This window comes from Coffea arabica, chromosome 2c, assembly GCF_036785885.1.
Source record: "Coffea arabica cultivar ET-39 chromosome 2c, Coffea Arabica ET-39 HiFi, whole genome shotgun sequence".
NCBI classification, from domain to species: domain Eukaryota; kingdom Viridiplantae; phylum Streptophyta; class Magnoliopsida; order Gentianales; family Rubiaceae; genus Coffea; species Coffea arabica.
This window is the reverse complement of record NC_092312.1, coordinates 67,827,552-67,847,975: the sequence shown is the minus strand read 5'-3', so window position 1 is coordinate 67,847,975 and position 20,424 is coordinate 67,827,552. Positions and strand designations below refer to the sequence as shown.

General features: G+C 35.0%; 1 protein-coding gene and 1 long non-coding RNA gene across 2 annotated transcripts; both read right to left on the bottom strand.

Moving 5' to 3' along the window:
* Nucleotides 1–3,795: 3,795 nt before the first annotated feature.
* On the bottom strand, nt 3,796–5,312 carry LOC140035401 (uncharacterized). Its single transcript, XR_011839573.1, has 2 exons — nt 4,766–5,312; nt 3,796–4,690 (listed from the first exon to the last, which is right to left on the bottom strand). It is a non-coding gene; the product is annotated as an uncharacterized lncRNA (long non-coding RNA).
* A 765-nt stretch (nt 5,313–6,077) lies between these two features.
* On the bottom strand, nt 6,078–12,388 carry LOC113727526 (uncharacterized). The gene is made up of 2 exons (XM_027251750.2): nt 10,067–12,388; nt 6,078–6,388 (listed from the first exon to the last, which is right to left on the bottom strand). The coding sequence occupies exons 1-2, from the start codon at nt 12,266–12,268 to the stop codon at nt 6,383–6,385; spliced, it is 2,208 nt and encodes a 735-aa protein (XP_027107551.2). The 5' UTR covers nt 12,269–12,388; the 3' UTR covers nt 6,078–6,382.
* Nucleotides 12,389–20,424: the final 8,036 nt, after the last annotated feature.

The following is a 20,424-nucleotide window of genomic DNA, read 5'->3' as shown; positions in this document are numbered from 1 at the left end:
CTTGTTAAGATATATTTTTGGTATCATGTTTTTGAAAATGTAAAATTAATTAGATAAAGTAAATAAATACAAGAGAGGGTAGGTAAAATTAAATAAGAAAAGTATATAAATGTATATAAATATGTGTGTATATATATTTATATGTATATATATGTAGATGATAAGTTAGGTAAATTTTAAATGTATTAATAAGTGCCCATTGAGTACCTATTAGAAAAACCTTTATAATTTAGTGTGATTTCTTATTGGTAAATTAGGGAAGGCATAGTGATCTCGCTTTTTTAAAACATTTAATTTTGAAATTTTTTTACACAAAAAATTTGATAATTTACGTCCACATTCTCTTAGATTTGTCTTAAATATTAATGGAGCCTATGATTTGTAGAAACTATTGTTACCCCATTAACCGGACCAATTTAGAACATTGACACATTTTTTTTCCCAATAACATTTGCACCCTTGTCATTAGCCAATTAATGTTGACAGTTGACGTTTAATTATATCCGGTTTAGCTTTTATTGAACCCCAAATTATCTGATCAACTCGAACATCAAACTATATTTACCTCCTTAAGGTTTGCTTTAATTTTTGAATAAAAGTTAAATTTAAAAAAATGCAACCACACTCTACCCTTTCCTTTTTTCTTCTTGTTTTGTCTTGAGACAAAAAATTAAATTACAATTATCCACAATCAACGCCGAAGATCATTCTAATAACTCTTCACAATATTAAACAATTTAAAAAATTTTATCCAAATGCATCTAGAGCTTAGGTTTTACAATCTTTTCTTTTCCTTTGTTTTTCTACCATTTTCCTATCCTTAAAAATTTTTTTAAAAAAAAACATTTTCAAAACACCCAATAACCCAAGACAGAGGAGCATTTAAAAAAATATATTTGGGATTTAGCCAAAAATTGATAAGATTGGAAGTGGATTGAAATGAAATGAATGTGGTGCAACAGCCTTGCTTCACAAATAGATTTACCACTTTATCGGCAGCTATGGTGGTGGTTCATATGTGGTTGTGGCGTTGGATCTAGTAGTTTTTTAAACATAAGAAAAGTACCCCGTTTAGGCATATTTTTTCGATGATATCTAATTATCTATTAAGATCCAAGAAAGAATTTAAAAAATTCAAAATTTTTTATTTCAATTAATTACAAATTTAAATAATTAAGAAAGAGATTATTTAAAAGAGACGATACAATCATTGGAGTTTAACAATAAGTAAATCTATTACTTTCCAATTTTATATTTTCACTAAACGAGCCCAAGAGTTTGTGTGAATGGTCAACAATGGAGATAAGAAGTTCACCAAGGGATTTGGTTTCTCTCCAGTGAATTATCTCTCCATTTTTTACAACGCATATCTGGATATATAATATCTATTTTCATTTATTAACAAGGATTCGAATTAGACAAATTTAAAGTGATCTTATACTTTTCTAGTAAATGAAGACACATGTAATCCATATAGATGGGGGGAGGGTTGGGTTGGGTGGTACGGGGAGAGGGAATGTAAGTGAGAAGTCTCGGTTTCGAGTCCTCCTACTTACACTTAAAAAAAAAAAAATGTAATCCATATAGATGTGTATGGTGGGAAATGGAAAGAGAATTCATTGAAAATGAGCCAAATCCGTCCACGAAACACGAGTTCAACTTTAATTCCCTAATTGGAGTAAAAGATTAAAACAAAATACCGTTAATGGTGCTTGATCTCCTCCTTAATTTGGAGTAAATTTGTTTAGATATGTCAATTAGTCAATATAAGGTAAAGGATTCCAACTCTAAATATTCAAAAATATATTACTCTCCGTTCTCCGTTTCAGAAAAAGTGCATACTTTCAATAAGATTCTTGTCCTAAAACATTGTCCATTTTCGAAAACTTTTTTTTTTTCCAAAAGCAAGAGTCCACTTTTTAATGAAATTCCTATAGTATTATTACTAATAATGTTTATGTATGGTCCACAATTAAAAAAGTAAAGATAAGAATGGAAGATGCAATACTTTGATGGTGCATTAAATGTAGTGTACATTATAATTAGGGAAAATCATTCAAAAGTTTCTCATATTTTGTAAAATGACTTTTTTAATTCCTCATTTTTAAAAGTGTAATTTTATGTCCCTTACAAATTCACAGTAGCCAAACTTGGTCCCTACCTAGATTTTTGACTAGTTTTTTGTCGGAATCCACCACGTGCCTTGCACGTGATCATTTTTAAGGGTAAAATTATCAAATCAAATTTTACATAATTTGATTCATAGTCCCTCACATCTCACAAAATGAATTTTTTCGTCCTTCACATTTCACAAAATAAATATTTTCATCCTTCACATTTTTCAAAACTAATTTTTTTATCCCTTATTAACCATGTGTGCAAATAAATTTTTTTTAAAATTCATGTATATATCTATTTGATTTTACTTGAGCATTACGAATAGCATGTAATATATCTCTATTTGATTTCGCAATCAATCAAATAGAGATATATTACAGCTATTCGCACTGGTTAGGTGAAATCAAATAGATATATCCATTGGTTTAAAAAAATTGTTAGTTTTTTTTTATTTATATTCATTTTCTTTTACTCAAAAATTGAAAATAAAGAAGACAGTTAATCCTAAATATTATCGAATGTTTATATCGAATTAAATTTGGACAGAAAAAATAAACAAAGGAAAAATATGACAAAAAGAAGTAAGTGATTGGTATTTTCAAATTTTAAAACAATCACAAGACTGCAATTGCGGTTTTAAAAGTAGCCAGTAGAAACTTCAAATTTAAACTGCAATTTGTTAGCATGACTATAGAATTCGAGTTAGGACACATTAATTAGATAGGCTTATTATACAATTCAATAAATAAATTATTACCAAAAGAGAAAAGTCACAAATGTTGAATAGATTCACATGGTGAAATCATATAAATATATACATGGGTTTAAAACAAAATTGTTAGTTTTAAACCCCTGTATGTATCTACTGAATAGCATGTGTACAATTACAATTAACCTGTTTAGGTGAAATCAAATAGAAATATATTACATGCTATTCGTACTATTCAGATGAAATCAAATAGATATATGCATGGGTATAAAGAAAAAAAAAACTATTTATACACATGATCAATGAGGTATGAAAAAAATCCATTTTGAAAAATATAAGGGATGAAAAAAATTCATTTTGTGAAATATAAGGGACTATGAATTGGATTTTGTAAAATTTGATTTAGTAATTTTGCTCTTAAAAAATGATCACGTGAAAGGCACATGGTAGATTTTGGCCAAAATTAATCAGAAACCTAGGTAGGGACCAAATTTGATTAATATGAATTTGTAAGTGACTTAAAATTTCACTTTTAAAAGTGAGGGACGAAAAAAGTCATTTTATAAAATGCAAGGGACGTTTTGAACGATTTTCCCTTATAATTACAAAAAAAAAAAGGTTAAACCCATGGAAGTGAACTTTTTCTTTGAGACGAATTTATTTTGGGGATAATCCTCGATTTTAATTTTCATGTTTTTGCTATTGATTATTGTGGGTCGAATTCCACGATAATGTTAAATATGAACCCCAATCTAGTGCAGGGGAGAATTCTAAGATGCTCTCCTTGATCATTGGACCAAAGTCCAATGCTTCCTTATTTATTCAAGGGTAAAGTACATAAAACTTCCCTGTGGTTAAGGAAATTGACACGAAACCTCCTCATTATTTAGAAACTCCCACTTAACTCCCTTGTGCTTTGGACTTATTTGGATTTTACCTGCCAACCGGCTGGGGAGCCAGTAATAATATGAAATACCAAAAATACCCTCATATATAATATGTGAAAAGTTACAGATGCAATAGTCGATAGCATTCTCTGGGCACATAGGATCAAACGTAAAGCAGCGCTCTCTTGGCAGAGTTTTAGGCGGCAAGAGACTTTAGGGCTTGTTGGAGCTTCTGAGCATAACAAATCGAAGCCGAAGATGGATCAAGGTAGCTTGCCTGCCATGCCGATAGGCGAAGGGACGAAGGAGGGAACGTGCAAAGTGGATCGTGCACCTGTCGTGTGACCCGTTGGTCCTAAGCAATGTCTTGCGCAAAGCGACCCACCTAGAAACAGCTCTCCTTTATGTTAGGGGGGCACTCAAATGGAACTTCGATCGGATGCGGGTATCAAATCCCGCCGCTGAGATGTCCAGCGGATTCCTGGGCCTTGACGAATGGCCGGCCACCTTTTACGTTAGAAGAGCAAAAGGCCCAGGGCATAGCAGGATGAACCAATGTGAATGAGTGTAAGCTTCGTTGCCCGAACACGATTGGTGCTGACCACACTAGGTGCTACCGTGGTAGCAAGAGAGGCCAGGCGGTGACAATTGAGAGGTTGTCACTGAGCATTCCTAGTCACACGGGAAGAGAGGTCAAATGGCAAGGCAAGGCCATACGCCCGGTTGGCTCCTCACAGAGTATAGCTCACATCCAAACATCTGATTGGGGAACGGGGCAACGCCCATGAAGCTCCGGCGGAAAGGGAAGGCCTGCCAGGCCGTATGCCCATGGGTGTAGGATTCTTCGAAAAAGCGCGGGCTGACTCGGAGACCTGGGACCATTGACTTCGGCCGTTCACTCTCTCTTTTCTTCAGTTTTCCCAAGAAAGAAAAGAAAGGAAAAAAAAGAGAGAGAGAGATGCAAAGAGAGAATGGCCTGAACAAGCATATTATTATGAAAAGGTAATGATCAAATATATTTACGGCCCAAACCCATTATAATGCCATATACCTGGAGGGTTCTGGGTTCTTGAGCTTCTCTGATGGCCTGAGCAAGAGCTTCACCGCTTCGATTTCTGAAGCAAGCAGCAGAAGAACAATTCCTAAAAAGCTGAAAACCATGATCAGATATATCATAATCAAGCCCCAATGTTGAAGCCACGTCAATAAATCTGCAAATACGCCCTCAAATTATCCACAACCACTGAAGGCCCAGAAGAATTCGACCGCCAAAATTTTGGGAGTTTGACATTTTTGGGTTCTTCCTTGAAATGATAGCTGATTTAGCCCCTCCAAAGCTTTTCTTGATCCATCCAAAGTTGCGCTGAGCTCTTTACGTTTTTGGGTCTTCGTTTTTCATCTCTCTGTCGAAATTTTTCATTTGCAGATCTACAACTATGGTGGGTGCAAGCTTGGAAGAGACATGGAGGACAAAATTGGAATGAAATGAGTTTCTGCTAGACACAAGTTACCATTAAGTCGCGTAAATATCACTCGCTAGCTCCCCAGCCGGTTAGCAAGTAAAATCCAAACAAGTCCAAAGCACAGGGGGGTTAAGTGGGAGTTTCTAAAAAATGAGGAGGTTTCGTGTCAATTTCCTTAACCACAGGGGGGTTTTATGTACTTTACCCTTTATTCAAACCATTTATACACTATTTCATCACCACCAGTTCTCTTAAGTTCTATCATCTCCTTCCAAAATTTTTAGCCAGCTTCCTCCTATAAAAAAATCTAGGGAAATTTCTTATTAGGGCAATGGAGCGTTTTATACATTAATAAAGAGGGTGCAATTTTCATGTATTTTTTTTTTTATGAACAGCAGAGGATAATTTACTAGAAAAGCAACAAATTAATAATTCACTTGAATAGAGATCATTAACCTTTATTAAATCTATTAGCAACTGTTGTTAAAGCTAAGCGATTCTTGTCAATAAAAATGATGTTAGATTAATTTTTATTGCTCGTTGCTCAATGGGGGGGTATTTCCTAAAAATTCTACAAGAACATGTAACGTTGAACATCATGACTCTAATTTTCATAAACATTCAAAATCTTGGTAGCAAAGATAGGTGGCATCCTTGGGGAAAAAGGGCCTTCTGGTTTTCTTCTGCCATGACCTGCTAGCCAAGAATTGGTAGCTCTAATACCAAATTTGTTCTGAAGCAAAGGAGTGGTCCAATTTCAGAGACAGAATTCAGAAAAAGTTTAAGACAGAATTTGCCCCTAAAAGTGTACATCCCATAGCTACCCACTGCTTCCATTGTGTCCATAAATTGTTCTATGAACACAAATAGCTTCAAGTGGTAGAGTCTGAATCAAGGATATGACAAGAAACTGTAGTACTTGTGTATTCTTTAAACTGTAATTGCATCAATTGTCTCCAAAGGCGCTTTGTGCAAGCAAACTTCAGCACCAACAGATTGTACCAATGTAAATGTTTCATTGGAAATATTCAACAATGTAGAAAGGTATAAACTATAAAGTTAACAGATACGGATATAAAAACAATTAGCACAATTCGCCAGTGGATAGATACACCAAGAATTGAGCATCACGTTTTACCCTCTTAGCACTGGAACTCTAGCAACCAAGGTTTCTTCCAACTCTAAGCCATGCAATATCAAAACAACTACGCCTGCACCATCAACATCCAAGGTTAGTCAATCAAATGGCATTGCTGATGATGCATTTCCAATTAGAACGACAAAACCACAGTAAATCAAGCTTTATTGCTGTACTTGAGTTAAACAGCATCTGAAAATCAATGACAAAGGGCTTGGTTTCTTGACCTAAGAACGAGGTTGATTGCTCATTGTACCTGCACCCTTTCCTCCAACAACAACCTCCCACCCCAATTCACAATTGGGAGTGGCACTGCAGGAAAATGGGCCTCTGAAGAACATTTATTTTTATTCCACCAACTACTCAAGCGTCTAGAAATGCTAACTAACACTATTTGCAAGAACAAAAGCTACAAATTTTCCATCAATGTCTGGCCTTGTATAAAACAACAGTTCAATACATTGCGCAGACAATTCAGCAAGCACTAAGATTCCAAATTATTAGTTTAGATGCATCCAAATTCATCTTTTACAGCTGTGTCAAAAAGTTTTCTACTGTTTCATTCCAGCATAAAATGATTAGGTGGATTGACAGGATGCATAGCACAGCACAGTTATTTCCACACCAGAGTGGTTTCGGCACCGTAACGAAGATTGAGTTAGACAACTATGCTACCAGCTTGTGATGCATAATATCTCTGCAACTCAGGTACTTGAAGAACAAAATCCTATAGCAAAAACATAAGAAACCTAGATTTGTCTCATATTTTCACTGCCAGTGGCGGAACCACCTTAGTGTGAGGGTGGGCAATTCCCTAAAAGTTAGTTCTGACATTTACAATTTTCAAAACTTTTCAACTTATCTCACATTTGCAACCCCTAATTTTGTAGTAAAAGTTTCCTTTTACTCTCACATTGCCTCCCTAAAAAAATAAAAACTTTTGCCACTATACTATTTGAAAGTGAAAAAATACCACTTAAACAGACAAGGATCCGCAAGAAGTTTTATATAACTATATGGTACATTTTTTTTTCTTTTTGTAAACCAATAATTAAAACTTAAATGATGTGTTATTGACCCAAATGATTATTGCCCTAACTAAATATTGGTTCCTGGCTCCGTCACTGTACACAGCAGAGATTAAAAAAAGACCTTTTGCAAAAAATATTTGTCTAATAGACATACTTAACCATTAAACTTGAGTGGGGAAACATCTAGGAGAATTAACATCATTCTTCATCCGAGTTAATAATTTAAGATACTCGTGAATATATCATCAAATTGAAACCTGAAACCTTATGTTATGGTCCAACCAAAAACAACCTCATCTAGCACAATCATTTCCTTAATTCGTAAAATATCTTTTTACCAACAACAGAAGTTAAATTGCTAAAATCAAAATTGGCTGAGAAAATTTACTAGTAGACAACTTTAACCTGCAGACTATGGGATCAGAACCATAAAAGCAGAGACTAGCTTGTATCACAAGAATCATAAGACAAAAGGGATAATTCATATGAACAAAACAAGCGAAAGGAACTGAATCTCTAAACCATTACAAAACTGAAATATGCTGAAAGTCAATTATTGAAAATTAAACCGCCTTAACCATTTGCCAGGAAATGGAAAAAAGTTAACAGAATACTGTTACTTAGCGTGACCTTTGCCATGGCACATGGTTGTTTCATTTGAACTCATTTCATTTTGCAAGGATGCGAAAGACCATGGACGTTCAGGCAGTCTTCATGTCATGCTATTCAGGCAAGAATATACGGGCAAAGACTTGCCAATAGAGACAACTACTTCACTAAAGTCAACAGCTAAACAAGTCCAAGCACCATAAGCACTGATACACTTTCGATTAGTTTCTAGATTCAATTAAGCCTACAATTTGACGTCTACCTTGCAGCTGAACAAATTACATTGCTTAAATACCCAAAGCAATTTATCCACACATGCTTATTTACTAATATCCAATCTAAATTCTTTTCATTTGTTTTTGACAGTATAACATAACAAAAGAAACTCTTAAAAACTGCATCATGTCAATGAACTTAATACTTGTGACGTACACAATTACCATGTTATAGATGATGGCATTCATTATAGTGCAGAGATCAGCTGAAAATAACAAAAGTTGTAGCCTACAATATCTTTTCAGGTATACAAACACTCTAAGCAGGCTTCCTAAAGGTATGTTTTTTATGAGGAGTGCCCAACATGTCAACAAACTTATAAATTAATCAAGTAGGTCAAAAAGAACAAGCGGAGAGCAAGCATACACAATTTGCACCTATTTACGTGGATGTAATCACCCTTGTGGAGGTAGGACGGGTTAGGAATGGGGACCTTCAGGTTCTAGCTTGGAGACTTTTCTTTACACAAAACAAAGTCCATTAAAGCATTCTATCAAGTATTTATTCCAGTTACAAAGGTTAAGAACAAGTCAGATTTGGTCTAACTTCGCCTTAAAACCAGCTGAATATCAAAAGGGCAGAGTTATTTAAATTTTACCAATTGTGAGAAAGTTAAGTTGACACTACCTAGCTCGAATTTTGCACCTAGCTACTAAACAATCTACAAGAGAGTTTTGGCAACTCAGTTATTCTCAAACCTTAGAAGGAAAAGGAACAGAAAAAGACAAGAACAGCACTGGATGCAGAAGCAGAGATAATGGACAAAATATCCTAGGTGAAAGAGGGGTGAACTTTCGCACAACAGCAATTGGTCCATTCTGGCCAGAGATGAAACGAAAATATCTCATGTTTGCTGAAATAGAGTCATACAAGCCACTATCAGATACAGCACCAGAAGGGACCTCAGGCACATAGTTTGCATAATAAAAAATGAAAAAAAAAGGAAAAGAAGGAAAAGGAGAAAATTGTGAAAAGATACAAAGGGTCAACAAAACTTAAAAGAGAAAAAAATTAAACAATGCCTGCAATGCAAACGAGACTTTATGCATTATACAGTTAAACAGCAAATAACTTAAAAATCCACAAAGAAATTGGAAAGTGCTGGATGACAAAATTAGATAATCTTCAGCAAGCATTTGGACAGAACAAGGACATCATAAACTGGCAGAGAGGTAACAGCATAAACTAGTAGATTGAGGTAAAGATGTCAGAGGAAATTCTTGTTTTCATGTTATAATTTTAAGAACTAAACCAAATGATGATGGATTAGATATCACAAGAATCAATATGACTTTAGGCCTTCTCTCAGCACAGTGGAAAGTCTATGGTAATAAAGACCCAGAATGCTGTCACTTTGCAAGATCTTCTCTCAGTTACCACATCACTTGGGGCTGGGAGATACTCCTGTTTACCTAAACCAAATACTATGATGCAATCCATAAAATGTTGAAGAAAGAAGAAGACTAAGAAAATTCCTGAACTTTTTTTTGGATACCCTTAAGAAGCGTGTTATAATAGTTTGATTGGCATCCTTTAACTCTTAGGCCACACTCCAAATACATTCACTAACTGTATCTTTAATCTTACTTATCATGCTGAATAGTATGTTTTCCTCTAAAATAACACGTTGTGTTGGCCAGTTTTTTTAGTGTTTAGCTGCAAGGCATACGAAAAAAATCTTTGTGCTAAAAGGTTAAGTAATAAGTTTACTAACTAACCTGTATTAGCCATAATCAAGACCTTTCAACAATGTAGTTTGAAAGGATTAACTGAAAATTGCTGAGGAGAAATATTAGACAAATACAATGAAACTGAATTTTTTTTAACTTTTATACCTGAATGTTATCAACCTCAACAAAATCTGCAGGAAGATCTTTAGGATCAAGCTCAAAAGATCCTTTTGGCACACCTTGTCTCTCAGTGCCGGTCATCCTAAAAGAGGGCACTTTGTGCGAGAACCTAAAGAGCTCCTGGTCCTCTATCAGAAATGAACTTTGGCTACTTCTCTGAAATAAACTCACAAATCCTCCCACTTTATCCAATTTAGCAACTCTAAAGCCATTAGGATTTCTGCCAAGAATCTCAACTATATCAAACTTGCAGTGTTTATGATTTTCGGGATTAGAAGTCCACCTAACAATATCCCAATTGTTGTAAATTGCCCAAGTCTCTCCTTTACCGGGATGTACCAAGTAAGGACTGTTTTTGTTTTTGCAGCACAATCGACCAGATAGACTGTCAAGAGATAATGACAAAGTCTGTTCTTTCCCACATTTATAGACGCCAGACCCAACAGGTAAGCCTGTGTCTATCCACTCATTCCAATGTATAGGTAAATTAACGTATTTCAATTCCTTCCATACCTTTTTCCAAGCTATGTAATTTGGAAGAGGCTGGAGCCATACAATGCGCAGCCTCACAAGCCCAGAGCGCCTAGGCTTGTGAAGCACCTTTAGGACCCTGAAGTATGATCTTGGAAAGTCATCTTCAGAATAAGAAGCCCATGTTTGACCAGCAGACAAACTTTTTAATTTGTCCTTATCAAAATCAGTTATCAACAAATTAGAGTAAACAGTTGGACGTGAATCTGAAATATCTGTTGAATGTGTGTATGCTTTACCAACATCATGACCATGAATCTGTTCAGCATCATTTCCCAATTCACTAATTTCTTCTAACTTAACCTGATTCTCATATGCATATAAACTAGAAGTGTCTCCAGCAGCTGAATCAGACCCCAAACCCAAACTTAAAGCAGTAGAGTTTGAATCGAACTCCTTATGATCAGGTATCAATTCTGAATAAACCAAAGCAGAACCGAACCCTGGATTGGCAGAACCTGGACTATTACGATCACATCTTGAATCAGAATTCCCTGAATGAGCAGAGCCTAACTCATTAAGATCATATGCTATAGTTTCTTCAACTAGATTGTCTTCCCTACAGCAGAAGATTTCCTCAACAAGACGACGTCCTTTTAAACTCCCGCAGTTTCCATTCATCTCCATACATTCCCTTTTCCTGCTTTTCTGTCCCATTTCTTTGCCTGATGGAATTGTATTTGTTGAATTAGGCTCATTAGAACATTGTTCTTTAGATCTCGGAACAGACTCAACCTCTGCACGTTTTAAATCAAGTTCCTTCCACAACTTCAAAATCTTTTCTCTGGCTTCAAGCTCATTGCCTTTAGCTACATTCTCCTCCAGCCTTAATTCCAAAATCTTTTCTCTCGTTTCAAGCACATTATCTTCATATTCAATCTGCTCCTGGTTTAAACCCAAACTCTTATCTTTCATCTCAATCTCATTGCGATTAAACGTGATCCCTTCCTTTCTTGAACCCAAAATCTTTTCTCTGACTTCGATAATTTTCTGTTTAGCTACAATCCCCTTCAGCCTTAAACTAAAAATCTTCTCTCTCTGATCAAGTTGCTTCTCTATAGCAACAAGCTCCGCTCTCTTTAGATCCAGAACTCTACCCCTCATCTCAATTTCCTTCACAATTCTCTTCAAATTTTCCCCTTTCTCATCATCAAGCAGCTGTTTACTACTCTGAACCTCCTGACCCTCAATCAATTTGAGCTTTCTCACACAATCCTCAGCTTGGCTTTCTTGCAAGCACAATGCCCTAAAGCCATGATAACCCAATTTTTTAATGGCCTCAAGTTGTCTCCCCATACATTCCACTTTTCCTAAAAGCACTTTCATCAACTTCTCCTCCTCATTCAATTTTTCTAGCCTAATCATCACATCCATTTGAATCAAGTCCAGTTTCGTCCCTTTCATTTCCAACTCTTCACACCCCTTTTCCACCATTAGAAAATGAGACAAATTTTCCTCCTCCGCGGCTTTTTCTAGCAGCTCCTGCGTATATTCTTGGAAAAGATTGAGTTTTTCTGAACTTCTTACCACTGATTCTTGAGCTTCTTGTAGTTTCTTCTCTTTTGCCACCAAGGCATTTAACGTCTGCTGCAAATATCTTCGGACTAAGTCCAATTTTTCTTCCACAAATTCAAATGTGTTCTCTGAATCAGCCATTACTTTGTAGTAGTATCTTTTAGGTTTGTAGGAGCAAAGCCAGAACCATCAGGACGAGCAAAAGGTTTTTTTTCATGTGTTTTTTTTTCAGTTCTTTTCTACTGTCTTCTTTCACTGGGGAAACGGGATCGACTGATTATTAACAAACAATCTTTGCGTTTCTGCTACCCTTTTTTTTTTTTTTCCGGAGAATTTAAGGTTAATTACAATTCACGACTAGTAATTGTCGCGTTGTCAAAACCTGTGCAGAAGTAATATAAAAATATGCATTTTAAAAACTGAATATGGTAGTTAATGCTGCTGAAAATTTATTATTAATAATAATCATGTATTCTTTTTCAAATAATAATTGTCATTAGTTGCTCTGTATAATTTGGCCCTGACACACGAGGTACTGATTGTTTTTAAATGAATATTTTTCATCCTGCAATGCGGATGCTGCATGGTACTAGGGACGCCTGCATGTATTTAACTATTATCACTGATAATCGTCTAGAAAATATAATATCTTTTAAATATGTTATAACTGTTTATAATTCTTAATTATTTATACACATTTATAATAAGAGTGTGATATTTTGTTATTGTGACTGTTTATGTGAATTTCAGGTGTAATAATTATGTGTTTATTATAAAATATTTTATTTTTTACGAGTAATTCACGTAAAATTATAAAATATTTAAAATACGTTACGACCGATAAAGCTCGATACATTGGGTGGTGTATTCAATTTCAAGGTATGATTATATTATTTTTTTGTTGCTAGTTCCTAGCTATTATTTAATACTTTCCAAAGCAATTCTTCTCTTAATACATTCGCACGGATAGGTAACAAATTCACGCAAAAAGCCTCGAAGAACTTTTTGTCAGTTGGGGTATGGATCTCTTGCAAGGACCTCAGGACAAGTCAGTGGCTGGGCTAAAATTTTTTGTCAGTGGGCTTACAGATTGGTAATAACAAAACATTCATTTGATACATCTAAATAACACAATTAATCCTATTAAATTCACTCATGAACTTTTTTTTTTTTAAAAAAAATTGCTTACTACAGATGTTTCATAGCCTACATTTACTTTTAAAATATTTTGTTCTCAACACGAGATAAGTTGTCTATAGGCACTACAACCTTTTAGATGCGACAGTGTAATTGTGTGCCAAATGAAAATTTGTCTGCATTTAGGAATATGATACCTTTGTTTGGTTATTTTATTATTTAGTTATTCCAAGGTATAATAAATAGACATAACTTATGATTAGACATGAACACGACACAAAAATAGAATAAATTGTAATAGGTCAATTCGTGAGTTGATACGATTAAATTGTTATTGACACGTTCTTTTTTTTTTTTTTTTTAAATACTACTAGATTCTCTCCTAAAATTTCAAAGATAGTTTCCTTTCTAAATTTGATATTTAAGAACTACTAAAATAATATAATTAACCTCCTAGAGGTTTATATGCATATTACATATTGAAATCCAGACTTCATAAATCTACATATATAACTTTTGTGATTTTAATTTTTTGATTCACGCCTTAAATTTTTTTTTTTTTTTACCTTCATTTAGATCAAGCTACAAAAAAAAAGAGAAACAATTACATTGAAAAGAGACTTTTTCCTTGCCAAGACAGCAATTGAGTTTCTTTTCTTTATCGAGGACCATCAAGCCTTTCTTTTACAACCTGATTATGAATCATAGTAGCAGTATACTCCCCAGAGTTATATATATATATATATATATATATATATATATATATATTGTGAATCATCTTAATCTAACTACGTATATATACATATATATATTTTGTGAATCGTCCTAATCTAACTATGAAAAGATATGGGGGACCGACGGCGACAGAACCACCACCGAATTGTAGTGCACCCGTCTGAATTTTTTGAAGAACCACAATTGTGACAAATTGGTGGGAGGCAAGGTTTCGAAGGCAACCTTGCCTCCTACCCCACCAAAGCCTTAAAGGCGTGGTGGTAGCCACCAGCCTAAGGCTAATGGTTTACTCCCCAGAGTTATATGAAGACTACAAAAAATGCAACATCAAACAGTTAGATCACAATAGGAATGTCCAGATCAGAATTTAACTAATATAATTCCTAAGATTTACGAGATGGCAAATACACAACATAATGAGAAAATAAATATTATTAAAATGAAGTTATTTAAAGCTCAAAACTTGAGATAAACAACTATATCCTCATTCTTAATTAGAAAAAGTCATAGTCTCTTATTGAAGCTTAATTAAGCTAACAAGAAAACCTGTAGTCCTCAGAACTGGTGCTAATGCTATATAATGATATAGGGCATAGAATGATCAGACCTCCAGAACTATCATCTTCACATGAAATTACCAGAGAAATAGAGGGGGAAAAAAAGAAAGAAAACAAAAGGTAGAAAATGCAGAAGTAACTTGACCTAGCCAGCTTTCATGTGGCAGTGTCTTTACAAAATACATAAACCTCTCATGATGCTGCAGACTGCAAATGATGCATGAAAAATTTTATAGCATATAATGTTCGAGCTTGGCACCTTTCTGCAATGTCACAAGTCTAAATGCACATTATACAAACATCAAAAGCTAATGTTTACAGAGATGATTCTATGACATAATTTTTTGATATGCATTCGATATGGTTCAGTCGTCCAACTTTAGCAGCAAGGGGTTGCTATCACCACTGAACACGAGTGACGTCAAGAGATTGAAAATAATGGTACTGAAAAGTAATTATTGTTAGGACTGGCCCAGGAATAAACAAGTTAAAGTTAGAACAAAATAGGCGGTATAACCGACCATATAAAAATTAGGCAGCAGACACCAGTCATATAATAATTAGACGGTAAAACCGACCATATAAAAGGGTTGTGGCAATCCAATAAAGACAAATAACAAAATAAAATAAAAGATACAGAAATTTACGTGATTCAGTCAAATTGATCTACGTCCACGGGCGAGGGAAGAGCAATATTTCTACTATGAAAAAGAAATATAAAAACTGTAGAAAAGTGGTTCCTAGGCCAAAATGGCACTTACAAAATAGTATATAAAATATTCCTAAATTCAAAATAAGAGAGTCTAAAATATTTGACTATAATGGGTTAGATGACCCAATAAGCTTATTTATAGGAAACCAAAGAAGACTTTCCTCAAGCCTTTGCCGATGTGGGTTAAAAATTGTGCCACACAAATCAACCATTGTGGGCGTTAAAAAGTCAACAAATCTTCACCTTGGCATAATTTTAATTCTACCATCGACAATAGCAAAACTGCTCCACTTCTCCACATAACCCCTAATGGGCCTAAATCACCAACCATGAATACCAACCAAATTCAAGCACTGTTTGAACTTGTAAACTGGAAGAGATTTCGTAAACATATCGGCTGGATTGTCCTTGGTATTGATTTTCTGAATAAGGACTTTTCCCTTAGCAATGATATCCCGAATGAAGTGATACTTCACATCAATGTGTTTCATTCTCTCATGATACATCTGATCTTTAGTCAAGTGTATGGCACTTTGACTATCACAGTAAATAACAGTAACACCTTGGTGTAGACTAAGTTTGGTAAATAAACTCTTCAACCACAAGGCTTCTTTAATTGCCTTGGTCACAGCCATATATTCTGCTTCTGTAGTAGACAAAGTTACGACAGGTTGTAGAGCAGCTTTCCAACTAACAGCACAACCGTCAATGCAAAATACATAGCCTGAAAGTGGTATTCTCCTGTCAAGATCCCCAGCATAGTTTGAGTCTACAAAACCAACCAAAGTGTTATTATTTCTTCTAAACTCCAAACATGCACTTGAAGTACCTCGCAAGTATCTGAGAATCCACTTCACAGCCTGCCAATGTGCTTTACCAGGGCAAGACATATATCTGCTAATAACACTGATTGCATGTGAGATATCTAAACGAATACAAACCATTGTACATAACACTGCCGACTGCACTGGAATAAGGAACCCGTGCCATATAATCTTCCTCTTCATCTGGTTGTGGTGATTGAGCAGCCGATAGCCAAAAATGGCTAGTAAAAGGAGTAGATACTGGTTTAGCATCTTTCATGCCAAAATGCTCCAAAACTTTCTCAAGGTAATTTTTTTTAGGTCAAGAATAACTTTCTTACTCCTCGATCTCGCTTGATATCCATGCCAAGAATTTTCTTAGTTGCTCCCAAATTTTTCATTTCAAATTCACTGTTTAACTACAGTTTCAAAGTGTGAATTTCTGACAAACTCTTGGCAGCAATGAGCATGTCATCAACATAAAGAAACAAATAAATGAAAGAATCATCATCTAACTTTCAGAAGTAAACACAACTATCATACATGCTCCTTGAATAACAATGACCAAACATAAAGGAATCAAATCTTTTATACCATTGTCTTGGAAACTATTTCAATCCATATAAGGATTTCTTCAATAAGCAAACATGGTCTTCCTTACCTTCAATCTCAAAACTTTCGGGTTGCTTCATAAAAATTTGTTCTTCAAGTTCGCCATGTAAGAAAACTGTCTTAACTTCGAGCTATTCTAACTCCAAATTATACATGGCAACTAAAGCAAACAAAACACGAATAGAGTTATGTTTAACAACAGGCAAAAACACATCATTAAAATCAACACTTTGTACTTGACTATAGCCCTTTGCAACCAATCGTGCTTTATACCTTGCATCTTCAACCCCTGGAATACCTTCCTTCTTCTTGAAGACCCATTTGCATTCAACAATTTTCTTATCTGAAGGCGGCTTTACAAGAACCCAAGTTTCATTCTGATGAAGAGATTCAATTTCTTCATTCATTGCAATCAACCACTTTGTAGAATCATCACAAGAAACTGCTTCTAAATAGGTGGAAAATTCACCAACTGCATCAGTTTCTTCTACAACAGACAAAGCATATGCAACTAAATTTGCATATCTTTGTGCTGGTCGAATGTCTCTCCTTGGTCTATCTCTGGCTATGGAATACTCTTATTTATCTGAACTATCTTCAACAGTAGATTTAGGTGCATCTACTGGCATTTGATGAACAGAAAATTTGGTTTGAGAAGGATCAGAATTGCTAATATCAAACTCCACATGCTTCTGTGAACTATCAGTAGTACAAGGACTAGAAGACTCCTTCTTGGAAGATAACATAGACAATTCATCAAAAGTAACATCTCTACTGATTATAAATTTTGGAGATTTGGGATCAGAACACCATAATCTGTATCATTTCACCCCAGAAGCATACCCAAGAAAATGTACTTTTTAGCCCTAGACTCCAATTTTTCATCATTCACATGCATGTATGCTGGACATCCAAAAATTTTTAAATTGGAGTAATCAGCAGGAGTACCTGATCAAACTTTCTCAAGAGTTTTGAAATCAAGAGATGTAGAAGGAGAACGGTTGACAATATAACATGTCATATTGATTGCTTCTGTCCAAAAGTCGTTTGTCAACCTTGCGTCGGAGATCATACATCTTACTCTCTCCAAAAGCGTTCTGTTCATACGTTCGATCACACCATTTTGTTGAGGCATCATTCTGACAGTGCGATGCCGAACAATTCCTTCATTTTTACAGAATTTATCAAATTCACCTTCACAAAAATCCATACCATTATCTATTCTCAACCGCTTAATATGTTTTCCTGTTTGTTTCTCAATTAAAACTTTCCATTGTTTGAAAGTTAGGAAAACATCATTTTTATGTTTAAAAAAATAGACTCAAACTTTTCTTAAATAATCATCAATGAAAGTCAACATATATTTAGCACTACCTTTAGAAGGAGTACCAGAAGGATCCCATAGATCTGAATAAATGTAACCAAGAGTACTTTTTGTCTTGTGAATTGCTGGTGAATTGAAGCTGACTCTTTTCTGCTTCCCAAAAATATAATGTTTACAGAATTCCAATGGTCCAATACTTTGTCCACAAAGAAGTCCTCTTTTGCTCAGTATGCCCAAATTTTTTTCGCTCATGTGCCCCAAACGCATATGTCATAATTTGGTGATGTCTGTATCTGACAAAGATGATGTTGAAACAGCAGCAGCACCTGTAACAGTAGATCCTTGTAAAATATATAAAATACCAGATCTGTGTACTTTTACAACAATAAGAGCACATTGAGTGATTTTGAAAACTCCACCTCCACTAGAATCCCTGCACCCAATAGACTCAAGAGTGCCCAAAGAGATGAGATTTTTCTTCAAATCTGGAATATGTCTAACATCTGTGAGTATCCTCACAATATCATCGTACATTTTAACCCGGATTATGCCTTTGCCAACAAATTTACAAACGGCGTTGTTACCCATTAAGACAACTCAACTTCTGTTGATTCATATATTGAAAATCAGTCCCTATTAGGACACATATGATATAAACAACCCGAATCTATAATCTACTCATTGTTAGACGCAAAATTATTTTTCATTGCACAGAAAATGGTTCCATCATTCTCATCAACTGCAATACTAGTCTCGGTGGTCTCACTCTTTTTCTCCTTTTGCTTTTCTTTATTTTTCAATTTAAAACAATCAGAGATAACATGACTTTTCTTTTTACATTAGTTGCACACCACATTTTTATTTCTGAATTTGGATCTACTTCTACTTTCTGTATATCTCTTTTCAGATCTACCCCTAACAAACAAGCCATCGGCTTGACTCCCACTAGTTTTTTCAATAATATCCCTATCTATCTGCTCTTTAGATTTTAATACAGATTTAATTTTCTGATACGAAATTGTTTTCTTTCCATATAGTATCACGGAAATACTTAAAGGACTGGGGAAGGGAACATAAAAGTAATAGGGTCAGATCTTCATCATCAATTTTCGAATCTATATTCTCCAAATCCATAATAATAGAATAAAATTTATCAAGATGGGAGAATATAGATGTACCTTCAAACATCCGAAACATATACAAATTCTGTTTCAAATATAGTCGATTCTCGACTGTTTTCTTCATATACAAGACTTTCAATTTATCTCACATAACCTTGGTCGAAGTTTCTGTTGCTACCTCCTGTAAAACTTCATCGGAGAGATTCAAAATTATGCTAGATCTAGCCTTCTTATCCATATCAGCGAAATCCGCTTCCTTTACATCTTCTGGCTTTTTCTCAATTTCCTGAATTGCCAAGTCAACTTCGTCTTGAATAAGAATGGTCTCCATCTTGAACTGCCACATTTCGAAGTTGACATTCCTGTCGAATTTCTCGACAACTGTCTTTGTTATCGTCATTGTTGCCACAAAATCTGTAACTTGAAGTTTGTCTCAATAAACTGGTCAAACAAATATACAAGTCTCGTGAGCGAAGCCCACAGGATGAACGGACCCCACGAGATGAGCAGGCCCCTACGGATAAACGGATCCCACGGGTGAGCGGGCTCCCGAGATGAACGGGCCCCACAGGTTGAACGGGCCCCACAAGATGAACCTATCTTACAAAATATATCAACCAACTTTGATACCAGTTTGTTAGGACTAATCCAAGAATAAACAAATTAAAATTAGAATAAAATAAGTGGTATAACCGACCATATAAAACTTAGGCGGTAGACACCAGTCATATAATAATTAGGCGGTAAAATCGACCATATACAAGGTTGTGGCAACCCAATAAAAACAAATAACAAAGCAAAATAAAAAACACAGAAATTTACGTGATTTGGTCAAATTGACCTACGTCCACGGGCGAAGGAGGAGTAATATTTCTACTATGAAGAAAAAATACAACAGCCGTAGAAAAGTGGTTCTTAGGCCAAAATGACACTTACAAAAGAGTTTACAAAATATTTCTAAACGCAAAACAAGAGAGTATAAAATATTTGACTATAAATGGGTTAGATAACCCAAGAAACTAATAGTCCATATAATGCTCTCTTGAGTGGTGCGATTGATTCCTTCAATAGGCTTCCTTATTTATAGGAAACCAAAGAAGGCTTTCCTCAAGCCTTTACCGATATGGGATAAAAATTGTGCCACACAAATTAACCATTGTGGGCGTTGAAAAGTCAACAATTATCAGTTTTGAAATGAAAACAATGAACTTAGAAAGCCATAACTGTAATTAACTATGGATTGGTTCTGGCAAAATCTGGCAATTACTAAGCAAAAGGGGGACAAAATAAGTCCTC